Here is a 14,887-nt window from a genome sequence, read left to right as displayed (position 1 = left end):
CCTTTGCTATTAGATGATTTCCAAGTGCTAACACGATTTAGAGTGGAAAGGGTTCTTCAAGCTTGGAACCTACCGTGGTATCCACAGCCTTGACTGCTTCTGTGGGAATGTGCTTTGGAACAGGCTCCGTCTGCGACAGTGTCACGCATCCTGAAGCTCCTAAGGTAATGACCACGACCTGGCAGCCCCGTTCTAGGAGAACCAATGCAGCCTTCCCAGCCTCGGTCGGGTTACTCACTGCGAGGCCCGTTAAAATCTCAGCCTGGTAACACAAGGAAAGAAACTGTGGTCAGAATAAAACAACTGAGATCTACTGCAGATTTGCCCTTTTCGAAAACGTGTCTCAGTGGTTGAGGGCACTTGTTTTGCTGGCGGAGGACTAGGGTTTAGTTCCCAGCTCCCTCATGGTGGCTTGTGATCACTTGTAACTCCAGCTCCAGAGGATCCAGCTCCCTCATCTGGTCTGAACATGCATATATGCAGGTAAAACACTCACATGCATAAAATAAATCTAAAAGTACTTTTTAAATTCTTGGAACAACTGGGGAAACTAATGTGGTTTGTGTGTTAGATGACAATACAGAATTAGTGATAATCTTACACGTGACAAGAGTGTCAGGGTCCTTAGGAGATGCAGACTAAAATAGTTAGGGGTACGGTGCATTATCTACACTTTAGTTTCACCCTCAACAAAATATTTGTTTTTACTTTTCAATAAAAACTAAAAGGAAATACGCACTGGGGGTGGGAGAATATAGCAGTGTGGGCACTCACAGTGAGGGGAGACTGCTGCATTGCTCTCTCAGCTCTTCTGGGGTAGAAGGACAAATGCAATCTCTGAAAGGAAGCATGAATGTGGGAAAGCGGAGAGCAATGGCTACCAGGGACTGCACAGATGCTGTGTCTGTGAAGACGGGCACCTATGGATGCCATTCCCGCACCTGTGAACACGGGCACCTATGGATGCCATTCCCGCACCTGTGAACACGGGCACCTATGGATGCCATTCCCGCAACTGTGAACACGGGCACCTAAGGATTCCATTCCCGCACCTGTGAAGACGGGCACCTAAGGATGCCATTCCCGCACCTGTGAACACGGGCACCTATGGATTCCATTCCCGCACCTGTGAAGATGGGCACCTAAGGATGCCATTCCCGCACCTGTGAACACGGGCACCTAAGGATGCCATTCCCGCACCTGTGAAGACGGGCACCTAAGGATGCCATTCCCGCACCTGTGAAGACGGGCACCTAAGGATGCCATTCCCGCACCTGTGAACACGGGCACCTATGGATGCCATTCCCGCACCTGTGAACACAGGCACCTACAGATGCCATCCCCCGGCCTCTCCTGGCCTGGTGTCCCTCTTACGCTGCTGCAGACCACTGAAAGCAGAAGAGCCCTTAAATCACATACAATAAACAAAGAGGGCTTGCGCAGGCTCAGTCTTTCTCCTGGAACAGACAAGCATCTCGGCCTGAAACAGGGCTGAGAGGTGCCCCTCTTGCATCTCTGGGGTGCTCCTCTGCTTGTGATGCGCAGTTAAAAAAGCAATCAAGGAATTAGATGGTACTTTTTGACTCAGTGTGTCTAACTGAATTTCCTTTTCCATATGATCGCTTAACCATACACTATGTAAGACTGCATGTATGCCCTGCATATAGTTGCTGTGAATGTGCCCAAATTAAACCCATTTTTTAAAATTTTTAATTAATTAATCAATTAATTAAAGATTTCTGCCTCCTCCCTGCCACCTCCCATTTCCCTCCCCCTCCCCCAATCAATTCCCCCTCCCTCATCAGCCTGAAGAGCAATCAGGGTTCCCTGCCCTGTGGGAAGTCCAAGGACCACCCACCTCCATCCCGTTAAACCCATTTGTTATACAAAAGCAAAAGTATGCAGCTAGGCTGCTGAGGTGGCTCAGTGGGTAAGGCGCTTGCCGCTAAGCCTAATGACCTGAGTTCAATTCCCAGGACTCATCTGGTTGAAGGAGAATACTGACTCCCCTGAAACTTCCATACACATGGCATGGCATGTGAGCATGCAAGCACATGCACACACATACAATGTATAAGACACTTTTAAAGTATATAACAAATTATGTCTTTTCTGTATTACAGTTTAATCATATGCTATATTTTCCTAAGAATGGGACTACGTCTCACTTTTATTTGCTCTGAGCATGCTCAAATGAATTCTTTGTTGTATAAAACCCATTCCTCGAGTGTCTGCTCATTCTGTGATCCCAACAGCAAACGTTTCCTGAACTTGGCCAGGTATCTTCTCTTCCTGTCTTCTGGATGTTCCCTTTCAGTCTGGATTTGCTGTACTCTGAGACCATCTCCCAATTTTAAGTATTTACTTAGTTTTTATGTATATGTGTGTGTGCCTGAGTGTATGTCTGTGTACCAAGTGTGTGCAGGAGCCTAAGGAGGCCGGATTAGAACATTGGATCCCCTGAACCTTGAGTTAAAGATGGTTGTGAGCTAACAGGTCGGTGCTGGAAACAGAACCTGAGGCCATTGTCTATTTTTTGTAATGATTTATTTTTATTTTATGTACATTGGTGTTTTGAATGAATGTATGTCTGTGTGAGGGTGTCAGATCCCCTGGAGATAGAGTTATAGGCAGTTGTGAGCTGCCATGTAGGTGCTGGGCATTGAACCCAGGTCCTCTGGAAGAATAGTCAGTACTCTTAACCACTGAGCCATCTTTTCAGGCCTGGACCCTTTACCTTAAAAAATAAGTTTTGTGTTAATCTATTTTCCCTGGACCACTTCTGTTTGCTAAATTCACTGATCTATTTTTGAGACACTCACTGATATCTTCTATAAAAAACTCTGAAATTGGGGCTGGAAAGATGGCTCAGCAGTTAAGAGCACTGACTGCTCTTCTAGAGGTCTTAAGTTTAATTCCCAGCAATCCCGTGGTGACTCACAACCATCTACAATGAGAGCTGGTGCCCCCTTCTGATATAAAGTTGTATACGCAGATAGAGTACTCTCTCTCTCTCTCTCTCTCTCTCTCTCTCTCTCTCTCTCTCTCTCTCTCTTTCTCTCTCTCTCTTGCTAAATAAATCTTTAAAAATGTGTTTAAAAAACTTTGAAATCTCTGTTAACAACCCTTCTACCCCGTGTATGTTCATATGTGTGCATGTGTGTGTATGTTTGTAGAAGCCCAGGCTACAAAGACAAGTCATGTGTAAGTGTTCTGACCCATTCTGCTCCAGGAAACACTAGTACCAACTATCACACATACGAATGAAGAATCCCTCAGCCATTGAAGTTTCCGACTCTTGCCACAGGCACTACAGAGAGAGAATGAGCCAAGCTGTTCCCTATCCGAATTCACCATGCATGGAAACTGGGAATGGCAATATCTCTGCTGCTTTGGGGAATGTGCTATACAGCAATAGTAAGTATATAGACAAGGACAGGGTATAATAAGACAGATGCTGTGTCCTAATGGAATTTGTGATTTAATGGAGGAGATGCATTAGCTGGATGAATAATTTGGGCTGTGAAAACTGTCTGAAGAATAAATGCAGTGTCTTTTCAGTACCTACCAGGGAAACCTAAGCCAGTTTGGTGGTTGAGAGCAATGTAACCTCTTATTGTGAAATGGTTACTACCTCCCACAATTCCCTTTTCCTAGCCCGATGCCTAGCCATGGTGGTTGCTCAAAAATGTTGCATAATCTACGGCGGTTTGTTAGAATTAGTTTCCATGCAGCAGCCTTCTTTAGCTTGTGTCCTGATGTTGTTAAGAGAGCCTAGACCTTCATTTAGCCTTAGCGCCAAAGGAAAAGCAAGCTTTACTTATCGTCAGTCCCTTCTCTCTGTGCCTATCACATTTGCCAAACTGCGTAAGAGATTCTGCATCTCAACATGAGAGAGAATTCTAGTCTAAGGCTGTCTTTCTATAAAAATGGTGATTTAGCCGGGCAGTGGTGGTGCACGCTTTTAATCACAGCATTCGGAGGCAGAGACAGGGAATTTCTGTGAGTTTGAGACCAGCCTGGTGTACAAAGTGAGTTCCAGGACAGGCTCCAAAGTGACAGAGAAACCAACCAAACAAACAAACACCCCCAACAACAACAACAACAACAATGAAAAACAAAAAAAGGTGACTGGTCTCATTCCTAGCAGTCCTATAAATGAGCAGATTAGATCACTACATGGCAGGTATGTTGTGTGGACATGTACATGTTAACCCTGCAATGAGACACTGCTTCCTTCAGTAGCAGCCTCAGTGGGAGCCTGTGTCTCTCCCCACGGTGCTGTCACGTGATCTGTACACGAGCCGGTAGCAACCGTTCAAGGAGTTGTGTACTGATTACAGCGGCCAGATAAACTACAAGTGCAGTAAAATTTGATTTTCAGAAAAATGACAAATAGACTTGTATGTTTGTTCACTAATTATTGAGATTCAAATGTAACGGGGCATCTTGTATTTTTATTTGTTCAACTTGGCAACTTCAATATTAAAGAGTCCAGAAAAATGTGAAATAACTAAAATGAAAACGAGGTATCAGTAGTGTGGGGACTGGAGGGCACTAACACGGGCAGAGGCTTAGTCAGTGTCAGATTCAGACAGGCACGGATCAGAATCCTTTATGGCCACCCAAGGCTTGTTTAATTATTTCCTGTCCTCCACGCCCCAATAAACTGAAAAATCTCTTTGTCTATCCCATTGCCTGAAAGCCTGTCAATCTTTACCTCGCTCTCATTGCAGCAGAAGACACTGGAGAGGGTGTAGAACCGGGGGTCCAGGTCGGCAACAGCAGGAGCGGGGTTGAACAACGTTTTCACTGCAATGGAATGGGAAAGGGGCTCAATAGTCATCATTTAAAAATATTAGTTTAGTCCTTATACATATCTTTAAGGTTAGATGTAAAGGAATGGGTTTCAGTAAGCATTTTCATGCCATCTTGACAAGGTGTACGTACAGACATTGAGAGAAATCTGCCACCATTTCTGCACTCACCAGCTATTAAACTACAGATAAGAAAGGGTCAAGACCTCAGCCTCCATGAAGCCTAGTATCAATTCCTTCTTATTTCCATTTCCTCTGTTTTTTACTTCAGCACGTCAGCTTCGAGGGCAAGCATCACATTTGCAACTAACATGATCGTATAGTTCAGATGCGGGCAACAAAAACATTGAAGTAAAAGTCTGGCATGAAAAGACATGCATGAATGCAGATGAGAAGGGGAGAATTTTGTAGGTTAATTTAGGGGCTCATCCACAAATTCATTTTTTTAAAAATTTATTTATTTATTTATTTATTTATTTATTTTTGTTTTATGTGCTTTGGTGTTTTGCCTGCATGTATGCCTGTGTGAAGGTGTCAGATCTTGGAGTTACAGACAGTTGTGAGCTGTCATGTGGGTGCTGGGGATTGAACCCTGGTCCTTTGGAAGAGAAGCTAGTGCTCTTAACCGCTGAGCCATCTCTCCATCCCCCATAAACTCATTTTAAAGGGGAAAAAATGTGATGACAGGAAAGAAACAGCAAAGAATTAAAAAATTTTCTTGATATTAATAGTAGGTAGGAAACTAGTGTGCATGTATGTATTTTGGGTAGCCATGTATGCCTCCACAATAGATTAAAATTACCAACACACACACACACACATACACACACACACACACACACACACACACACACACACACCCCATTTTCCATTCTTGGCTTCCAGGACCTAACTGGAAACAGGACAAGATTGAGAAAGGAGGGAAATTTCACTCACAGACTAAGCACTAGCTCAGACCAGACTACTCCAAGGGAAGGGTAGATGGGGAGAGCAGAGCAGAGAAGGGAGGCATTACAGCCATTGTTACACAGACAGAACGCTTTTCAGAGGGGGAAGTAAAGCTTCGAGAGGAGGCCAACGCTGGATGTCACACTCATCCTCTTAGACAAGGTCAGGCTGGGTCCTAACCAAGAGTTCTTTGGCTTTGATTTTAGGGCTTGATCCTCTTTAAAATAGCAACATATCTAGACCACAGATCTATCCATTGCAACACATTCCGCCAATGCATGATATATTACATTTTGGTTTGAAATTCTGTGAATTCTTTTAAAGGCTTTAAAAAATTCCATTTGCAAAAATCTTCCACTTTGGGATAAAACAGCTAGACTGGCTTTTCTTTTCCCAAACTGGATCCATTGGCTCACATGGGAAATCATCCTCCTACCTGTCTAGTCGTACGTAAACCCTTCAGCCGCAGTTCTTAGGGACTGCCCCAGAATAGCAATTAGGAATTTGTTTGCACAATAGCAGACTTGTTCAGATGTAGGGTTTCTAGGCTCCACTTCCAGCCCACGGAATCAGAATCTCTGGGGGTATGATCAGGGAACCCGCACATTCATAAGTTCTCCAGGTAGTCCTCACATAGCTTGGCGGTGACACATCCCACTGTCCTGGGGAGATGATAATCGACTCATAACTGATGGAGGTGATCCATCATGCAACCCTGTGTGTACAGCCTGTTTCTGTACCTTCCTAGTCTCATTTAACAGTTGGGTCCATCAGTGATCTCAGCTAGTATAGGCTAACAGTATCGCCATATTTTTTCTGTTATTTTTGACTTAACAATGTCCTCCCACATAAATTCTGCTTTTTTTTCCTGCTCAGATTTTTGTACAGTGCAATTGTATAGCTTAAATTAGAAAATGCATATTAAAGCCCCATGTAAACTATAAAGTGTTGTCCAGATATAAAAGATTATTACTGTTATTATACTGTCCTTTGCACACAGCTGACGCCCCCGCCTGTCCACCCCTTCTGCCTTCTGCTCAAGTGTGGAGCCCACCACCAACCTTTCAGTGGGTTCTCATATCTCTTAGGGCTTAGAGATGCCCACTCTACAAGAAGGTCCTTTGTGCCCAGCATTCAAATGTAGTCAGCTTTTAGATTTCCTGGATAGCACTAGGGTAGTGTGAATGGGAATGGTCCCCTTAGCCTCATATGTTTGAATACTTGGTACCTAGCTGATGGAACCATTTGGGAAGGATTAGGAGGTGTGGCTCTGTTGGAGCAGGTGTGGCACTGGGTGTGGGCTGTGAAGTTTCAAAAGCTCTGCTATTCCCAGTTAGCTTTCTTTGCCTCGTGCCTGTGTCCAAGATGTGAGCTCTCAGTTATTGCTCCAGTACCATGCCTGTCTGTCTGCCACTATGCTCTCTGCCATGCATGACAGCCACAGACTCTAGCCCCCAAAACCGTAAGCCCCAAATAAACTCTTTCTTTTGTAAGTTGCTGTCTCGGTCAGTATTCTATTGCTATGAAGAGACACCATGACTATGGCAACTCTTATAAAGTAAAGCATTTAACTGGAGTTTGCTTACAGTTTCAGAGGTTCAGTCCATTGCTATCATGGTGGTGAGTATGGTGGCATACAGGCAGACATGGTGCTGGGGAAGTAGTTAAGAGTTCTCCATACAGATCTACAGGCAACGGGGAGAAAGAGCCACTGGGCCTGGCTTGAACTTCAGAAACCTCAAAGCATACCCTGAGTGGCACACTTCCTCCAACAAGGCCATGTCTCCTAATCCTTTCAAATAGTGCCACTCCCTAATAACTAAGCATCCCCATCTCTGAGTCTGTGGGGCCATTTTTATTAAACTACTGCAGTTGCTTTGATCATGGTATCTGACTACAGCCATAGACAAGCAATCAATACAAGCACATTGTTCTCTCTTCCCCCAAACATCAGATGAATACCTTGCCTTGTTCAGCCAGCATGGTCCTCAAGCCTGCATCTCCAAGCATTTGAGCATAGGTGCTACATCAAGTCACCAGTAACAAAGACACAGAATGAAGCCATTCTTAGAGAAGTTCCTTTTGGTTCCTCCAAAGATCCAGGATCAAGCAGTTTCTTGTGCATACTCACCTTACAGAAGGGGACAGCAGTATGGTGACACTCATGCTTGTAGGAGAAAAACAAAGGGGATTCTACATGTCCATCTGAAGAGTTGGCTGAGAAAAGCTGAACTGGCTGGTCTCGATCGAGTCCCTGGACTGGCCGGTCTCGGTCGATTCCCTGGACTGGCTGGTCTCAGTCAATTCCCTGGACTGGCTAGTCTAAGTCAAGTCCCTGGACTGGCTGGTCTAAGTCGAGTCCCTGGACTGGCTGGCCTCAGTCGATTCACTGGTCCTCTTTTGTCCTTGGTCCACCTGATAAATACTCTTGGAGAGGGGCAATAGTCTGTTTTCTGTCAATTATATTTTAAATAAACACTGGTTGGTCAGTAGCCAGGCAGGAAGTATAGGTGGGACAACCAGACAGGAAGTAGAGGTAGGTCAATGAGAACAGGAGAATTCTGGGAAGAAGAAGGAAGTTCCATCTGCAGTGCTGACCCAGCCACAGAAAAAGCAAGATGTGATTGCCTCGCTGAATAAGGTATTGAGCCATGTGGCTAGCATAAACAAGAATAATGGGCTAATATATGTTATAAAAGTTAATAAGAAGCCTGAGCTAGTGGACTAATCAGTTTATAACTAATGTAGACCTCTGTGTGATTACTTTGAGACTTAACGACTGTGGGAACTGGGCAGGACAAGAAAACTCAGTCAACATACTCTCAAGCTGCTAAAATGAATGGCGTCATCTTTGCTTTGTCAGAGAAATATTTCTATACTTTATAACAAAAAAGAAGTCAGTCTTGTGGCATTCCTCCCAAGATGAAACAAAGCAAAGCTACATGTGCATATGCTCGTACAGAAGAGGAAGAGTCTGAGAGGTTGCTCACTAAACCATGAATGATTAGTTGCAAAGACTACTGGGAAGAAGTCTGACTGCAGATTCTGTGTTATACCTCAGGGAAAGACCTCATTCTCTGAACATGCATCCTGTCTTCTACCAGTGACGAAATGACAATCAGTTTAGTAGTGAGGGACAGTGAAAAACAAGTTGGGATACAAATGACATGCCATCAACAAGGTCTCAACAATTGTGGAAGCTAAATGATGCCATTATGTGGGCTTACTAGGCTATTCTCTCTGTCTTATTATACTTTGGAATTTTCTATAATGAAAACAAATGTTAAAGAAAATTACATTGTGTTTTAAGCATCAATGACTGGAATGAGGGACTCTTTAAATTAATTACCATAAATATTGCATAAAATCAAGCAAATCTTATTTGCCTGTCTTTCCCTGGGGAAGAGCATTCTTTCCAACTGCTCCTGGGTATGTAAGCATGGTTAGTGTCTGATGTGTGGTTTAGAGGACCTAAGCTTAGGGCCCAAGTGAAGATGCTGCTAGGAAATCACTCTTTCGGCTTCTGCTGCTATAAATAAACAGAAACCCTTTACCAGGATGAAGGGACATGAGGAACTAGTAGACACAGGTAGTCAGAGAGAAGTACAAATTTATCATACCCAAGATGGAAAAGATGATGTCACTCTGGGACCGGGCAAAACCAGAGAACAACTTGGAGCTGCGGAGAGGGTGACAGGACACAGCAGTAATTATCACCCCTTACAGAGGGAGATGCACTAACCCTCTGGTTATCTTAACCACACATCAGCAGCTGACACGGTAATGCTGACGAGGAGGTGGTGAGCCTAGAGAAACAGCTGGCCGGCTGGGAAATGGGGCAGAAGATCTTAACACTGCCAGGGAAGAGTGGATGGCCAGCTAAGAATGCCCTGAGAGCCAGGCGATGGTGGCGCACGCCTTTAATCCCAGCACTTGGGAGGCAGAGGCAGGCGGATCTCTGTGAGTTACAGGCCAGCCTGGTCTACAGAGTGAGTTCCAGGACAGCCAGAGCTGCACAGAGAAACCCTGTCTCAGAAAAAACAAAAAATCAGAATTCAGGAGAGCTGACCAGAAAAAGTATGCAAACATCAGGGATCAGATATTAGCATTGATAAAGAGGAAAAATTTAGGGTTCTCATTTATAAGAATTTTACATATGTTTAAAAAATTTGTTCTGGTGCTGGGTGGTGGTGGCGCACGCCTTTAATCCCAGCAATGGGGAGGCAGAGGCAGGCGGATCTCTGAGTTTGAGGCCAGCCTGGTCTAAAGAGTGAGTTCCAGGACAGGCTCCAAAGCTACAGAGAAACCCTGTCTCAACAAACAAACAAACAAACAAACAATGCCCTGAGATGCAGGGGAACAGGGAACTAAAGTTAACCCAAGCAAAGACACTGTGAGGAGAGTGGGACCCCAACACTGGCTTGGCTGTCTCTTCATTGGAGCTCTTTTTTGGGGACTTGAGCTGTAAAATAGCTCCAAGTTTAGCCCACATGTGGGACAATGTTATTGCAAAAGTCTGCATGGCCAGCCAAGAGCTTCAGTTTGCCAAATGGAAAAGGGCTAAAGTGGCATTAAAAGACATTTTGTATCATACCTAGGATTTAATCTTGGCGATCTTACAATCTCAATTATTTATAATTGTCCCTGTAACGTTCCATTTGCTTTGAAATGGATATAAAGACCAGACCCAACACGAACAGTTTCGCCACCGGCAGCCCCAGTATCAGCTCTCCAGCAGGCCCGCCTTACTGCACTGTGACCCGGTGTGAGCTGATTTTGTTGTTTCTTTGTCTCAACATTGTTAGTGCTGTGTCTAAAAGCAATTCTTTCATTTGGGTAAAACCCAGTTTTAAGACAGTGTGGTCAACACAGGACTTTCTCTAGGCAACTGTAGGTAATCTTGTTATATAATGTGTAGAATTCAAATTTGCTACTTGTAAGGGTGGTAATGAATTCAGATGACAAAGAAGCACCCCATTGCGTCATGGGAACCGGTCACTAGTGCTGCCTGTTGCGCTCTGTGACCAGTCCGAGATGACAGCCGTGATCGGAGAGTGTTCAGCCCGTTTCTCCCATTGAACAGCAGAGACTTGGGGGGGTGAGCGCAGAGCAAGCAGCTGACTTTCAACTGAGGCTCCCTATTTGCTAAGCGATTCATTGGGAAGTCAATACCAAAACTAGTGTTCTCTTTTCATCTTTACACTCTTGTCTCACTGGAGCTGAAGACGCACTAAACACACCCACAAATTCGCACACTCACTCTCTCTCATCCGCCCCACCCCCAGCTCACAGTGCAGAATCTAATCTGAACCTGGCTGGTACGGACCAAATAAGGGCAGCTGACTGGTCTAGAGAAAGCTGCCCGCCTGGAGGAGCGCTAGGCAGAGGTGAGTGGGCGTGCTCCAGGGGCATACGGCCACTATTACAATGCGTGGACTTTACTGCTCTGTAGATGCTCTTCTCAAGGGCTGAGCTCCTCAACACCAGGACCACGTGGCAGTTTCTAAAGTGGGGTCTAGGGGACAGCTGCTTGCTTTTTTTTTTTTTTTTTTGGTGGAACCTGAAATCCTGTTGTCCCTTCTCTTTAGAAGTGGGAGGTTGTAGATGCCCCTCGTCTGAAGAATGAATAAAGAAAATGTGGTACATTTACATAATGGGGTACTATACAGAGGTAAAATATAATGACATCTTGAAACCTGCAGGCAAATGGATGTGAGGTAACCCAGACCCAGAAAGACAAATATAATATGTACTCACTCATAAGTGGTTTTCAGACATAAAGAAAAACCAACCTATAGTCCACTACCCCAGAGAACCTAGACAACAAAGAGAACCCCAAGAGAGACATACATGGATCTGCATAGGAAGGAGAAAAAGACAAAATCTCCTGAGTAAATTGGGAACATGGGAGTCATGGGAGAGAATAGAAAGGGAGGAGGAGGAAGGGAGAAGAAGGAAGAAAAATGTTTAGTTAAGCAAAAACAAACAAAAAAAGTGCACAAAAAATAGAAGTGGGAGGTCGGGGCTGGAGAGATGGCTCAGTGGTTAAGAGCATTGATTGCTCTTCCAGAGGACCTGGGTTCAATTCCCAGCAACCACATGGAGCTCACAACTGTCTAACTCTAGGTCTGACATCCTCACACATATTTGCAGGCAAAAGACTGATGCAAATAAAATGAAAATAAATAAGTTATTAAAAAAAGAAGTGGGAGGTTGATTGAGCTAAGTATTTAACCTCCTGAGTCCCAGCTCCTTCATTCTTAATCTGAGAGAACTATGTAGCTGAAGACAATGTTGAAATTTTGATTCTCTTGCCTCAGTCTCCCAAATGTTAGCATTCTAAGCATGCACCAGCATGCTCAGTTTGTAGGGTTTCCTAGAATCAAATTATTAAAAAGAGCTTTATAACTTATAAACTGTAAACTACACGTAAGCTCAAGCTACTAGCACTTCTAGTCTTATTACGGAGTAGCTGCCTTTATCGTGGTTTGACTCTACACGGACTCAGTTATACATGGGCAACATCAACAAGACCAGAAATATTAAATAGAAAAACTCAGACATTGCAGTTCATAAGTTTCACACCATTCTGAGCCATGCAGTCCATCCTTATGCCATCCTGATCCAGCCCTGCCCCCGGGATGTCAATCATCCTACCACTGGGTATATATGGCCTCTATTGTTAGTCACATAGGTGGACTGTTCAGGTATCAAAGTGCTTGTGTTCAGGAACCCTTATTTTATTAACAGTGGCTCCAAAGTACAAGAGTAGTGAGGCTGGAATTTGGGTACACAGAGTCACACAGTGCTTTCTTCCCGTGAAAACATCAGGCAGGTGAGCAGAGTGGCCCACAGTATCTACTTTACCTGCTTACAATGAGTGCAAGGCACATTTGGGCTTTGGTTTTTGAGATGGGGTCTCATGTTAGCTCAAGCTGATCCTTAACTTGTTATGTGGTTGAGGATGACCTGAACTTAAAAAAAATATTTTTAAAAGTCACATTTATTCCTTTATTGTGTGCACTCACGCACACACATGCACACTCCTACAACAGAGCACACGTGGAGGTTGGAGGACGACTTTGGGGTATATGTAGCTCTTTGCTTCTACTGCGTGGGTCCTGGAGACAGAACTCAGGTCACGAGACAGGGCGCTAAGTGACCCATCTCACTGACCTCCCCTGGAACTCCTGATCCTCTTGCCGCCACTTCCCAGGTTCTGGGATGACAGGTGTGCACTGCCACGTTCCGGGATCCAAGAGCGATTTGCATGTGCTAGGAAGCAGTCTACAGCTTGGCTACCTCCAGCTCCAGAGACTGCTCGCCACGAGCTTTGCACTCATCTGTGACACTTTAAGAAGATGGAACCAAATGAATTTTGGCTTCAAATTCTTTCTGACAGCTTTGAGTCCATTAAAAATACAGTAAATGTCAGTGAGAATTTGCCACAGTATATTGTTTTGCCAAGAGGAAAATTTGTTAAATCAGTATAAACACTTTAAAATTCTCCACAAAAATCATTTCAGAGATTGAGTTTCCTTTAAAGAAGGAACTGGATTGATTGATTTCTTGTGGGGGAGGCATGTGCGCACACACCATGGTATACAGGTGGAGCTCAGAGGAGAGCTTGCAGGAGCTGGCTTTTCCTTCTGCCATGTAGTTCCCAGGTATTAATCTCATGCTGTCATGCTTAGTGGCAAGTGTCTATACCCATTAAGCCATCTAGCCAGTCCTCAGTGACTTATATCCCACTTATTGTCATACAGAACATGAAATGCTTTAGGAGAAATCATGCACATAACGTACACGCACACACACACATGTACCCCATACACATACGCTCTGTTTCCTATGGCCAAGTGCCTGAGACCCTGCGGTGCCTGATTCCTACCGCCTGTACAGACTGTACTGTTGTCTTCATCTTTATTTCACATCTTGCTGGGAAGTTTTATTAGGGAAGGTCATTGTCATTTTCTCTCTATTTTACTCTTCTTTTTTAATTTAAATTTAATAATAAAAAACTATCTTTTTCTCATTTTACATACCAATCCCAGTTCCCTTTCCCTCCCCTCCTCCCACTCTTTCCCCATCCACTCCTCAGAGAGGGTAAGACTTCCAATAGGATGTCACCAAAGTCTAGTACATTGCTTTCAGGCAGGATCAAGGCTCTCTCCACTATATCTAGACTGAGCAAAGTATCCATCCAAAGAGAATGGGTCCCAAAAAAGCCAGTACAAGTAGTAGGGATAAATTCTAGTCTCACTGCCAGTGGCCCCACAGTCTGCCCCAGCCATATAACTGCCACTCACATTCAGAGGGCCTAGTTTGGTTCTATGCTGGCTCCCTTGCTGTCAGGCTGGAGTCAGTGGGCTCCCATTAGCTCAGGTAAGCTGTTTTAGTAGGTATCCTCATCAGGGTCTTGACCCCTTTGCTCATATTCTCGCTCCTCCCTCTCTTCGACTGGACTTTGGGAGCTCAACCCAGGGCTCCACTGTGGATCTCTGTATCTGCTTCCATCAGTTGTTAGATGAAGTTCTATGATGACATTTAAGATAGTCATCATTCTGACTACAGGGTAAGGCCAGTTTAGGCACCCTCTCCACTATTGCTAAGGGTCTAAGCTGGGTTCATCCTGTGGATTCCTGGGAATTTCTCTAGTGCCAGGTTTCTTGCTAGCCCCATAATGGCTCCCTCAATTAAGATACCTCTTTCCTTGCTCTCCAGCTCTATTGCCACAAAACCAAACATTATCATAACAGCAGCTACTTTTTGCCTTGAGCAGATGGTGATACATCGAGGTACTATCTTATTATTTTTGAGACTCAGGCTCAGGGTCTGGCTCAGGCTGGCTTTCAGCGCCCCATGTAGCCCAGGCTGACCTTAAATGCATGGTCTTCCTGCCCCAACCTCTTGAGTGCTGGGATTCCAGGTGTGTCCACCACACTAAACTATTCCAATTCCAACTCAGAGAGAAAAATGGGTAGGAGAGAAGAAAATTGGGACTTACAAGTATGACATCATGCCTGGCATCATCTCTTATTTCATTCTATTCATAGACCAAGCCCACGGGACACATTTCTATCTGTCTTTTACAAACAGGTCCAGAAAAATTAGCTAATTTT

The 14,887-nt window shown here is 44.4% G+C and overlaps 1 protein-coding gene across 2 annotated transcripts in view; it reads right to left on the bottom strand.

Annotated features, from left to right (window-relative positions):
• The window catches only part of Rbks (ribokinase), an 82,394-nt gene that overhangs the window by 28,686 nt on the left and 38,821 nt on the right, over nt 1-14,887 (bottom strand). For both annotated transcript variants that reach the window (XM_057771934.1, XM_057771943.1), the window contains exons 6-7: nt 4,721-4,812; nt 74-262 (exon numbers count right to left, since the gene is read on the bottom strand). In XM_057771934.1, coding sequence (XP_057627917.1) covers nt 74-262; nt 4,721-4,812 — 281 coding nt within the window. The remainder of the gene's footprint in view (nt 1-73; nt 263-4,720; nt 4,813-14,887) is intronic.

This window comes from Chionomys nivalis, chromosome 1, assembly GCF_950005125.1.
Source record: "Chionomys nivalis chromosome 1, mChiNiv1.1, whole genome shotgun sequence".
Classification (NCBI taxonomy): Eukaryota; Metazoa; Chordata; class Mammalia; order Rodentia; family Cricetidae; genus Chionomys; species Chionomys nivalis.
Note: the sequence above shows the minus strand (reverse complement) of the source record. Positions and strands in the feature narration are given on the sequence as shown.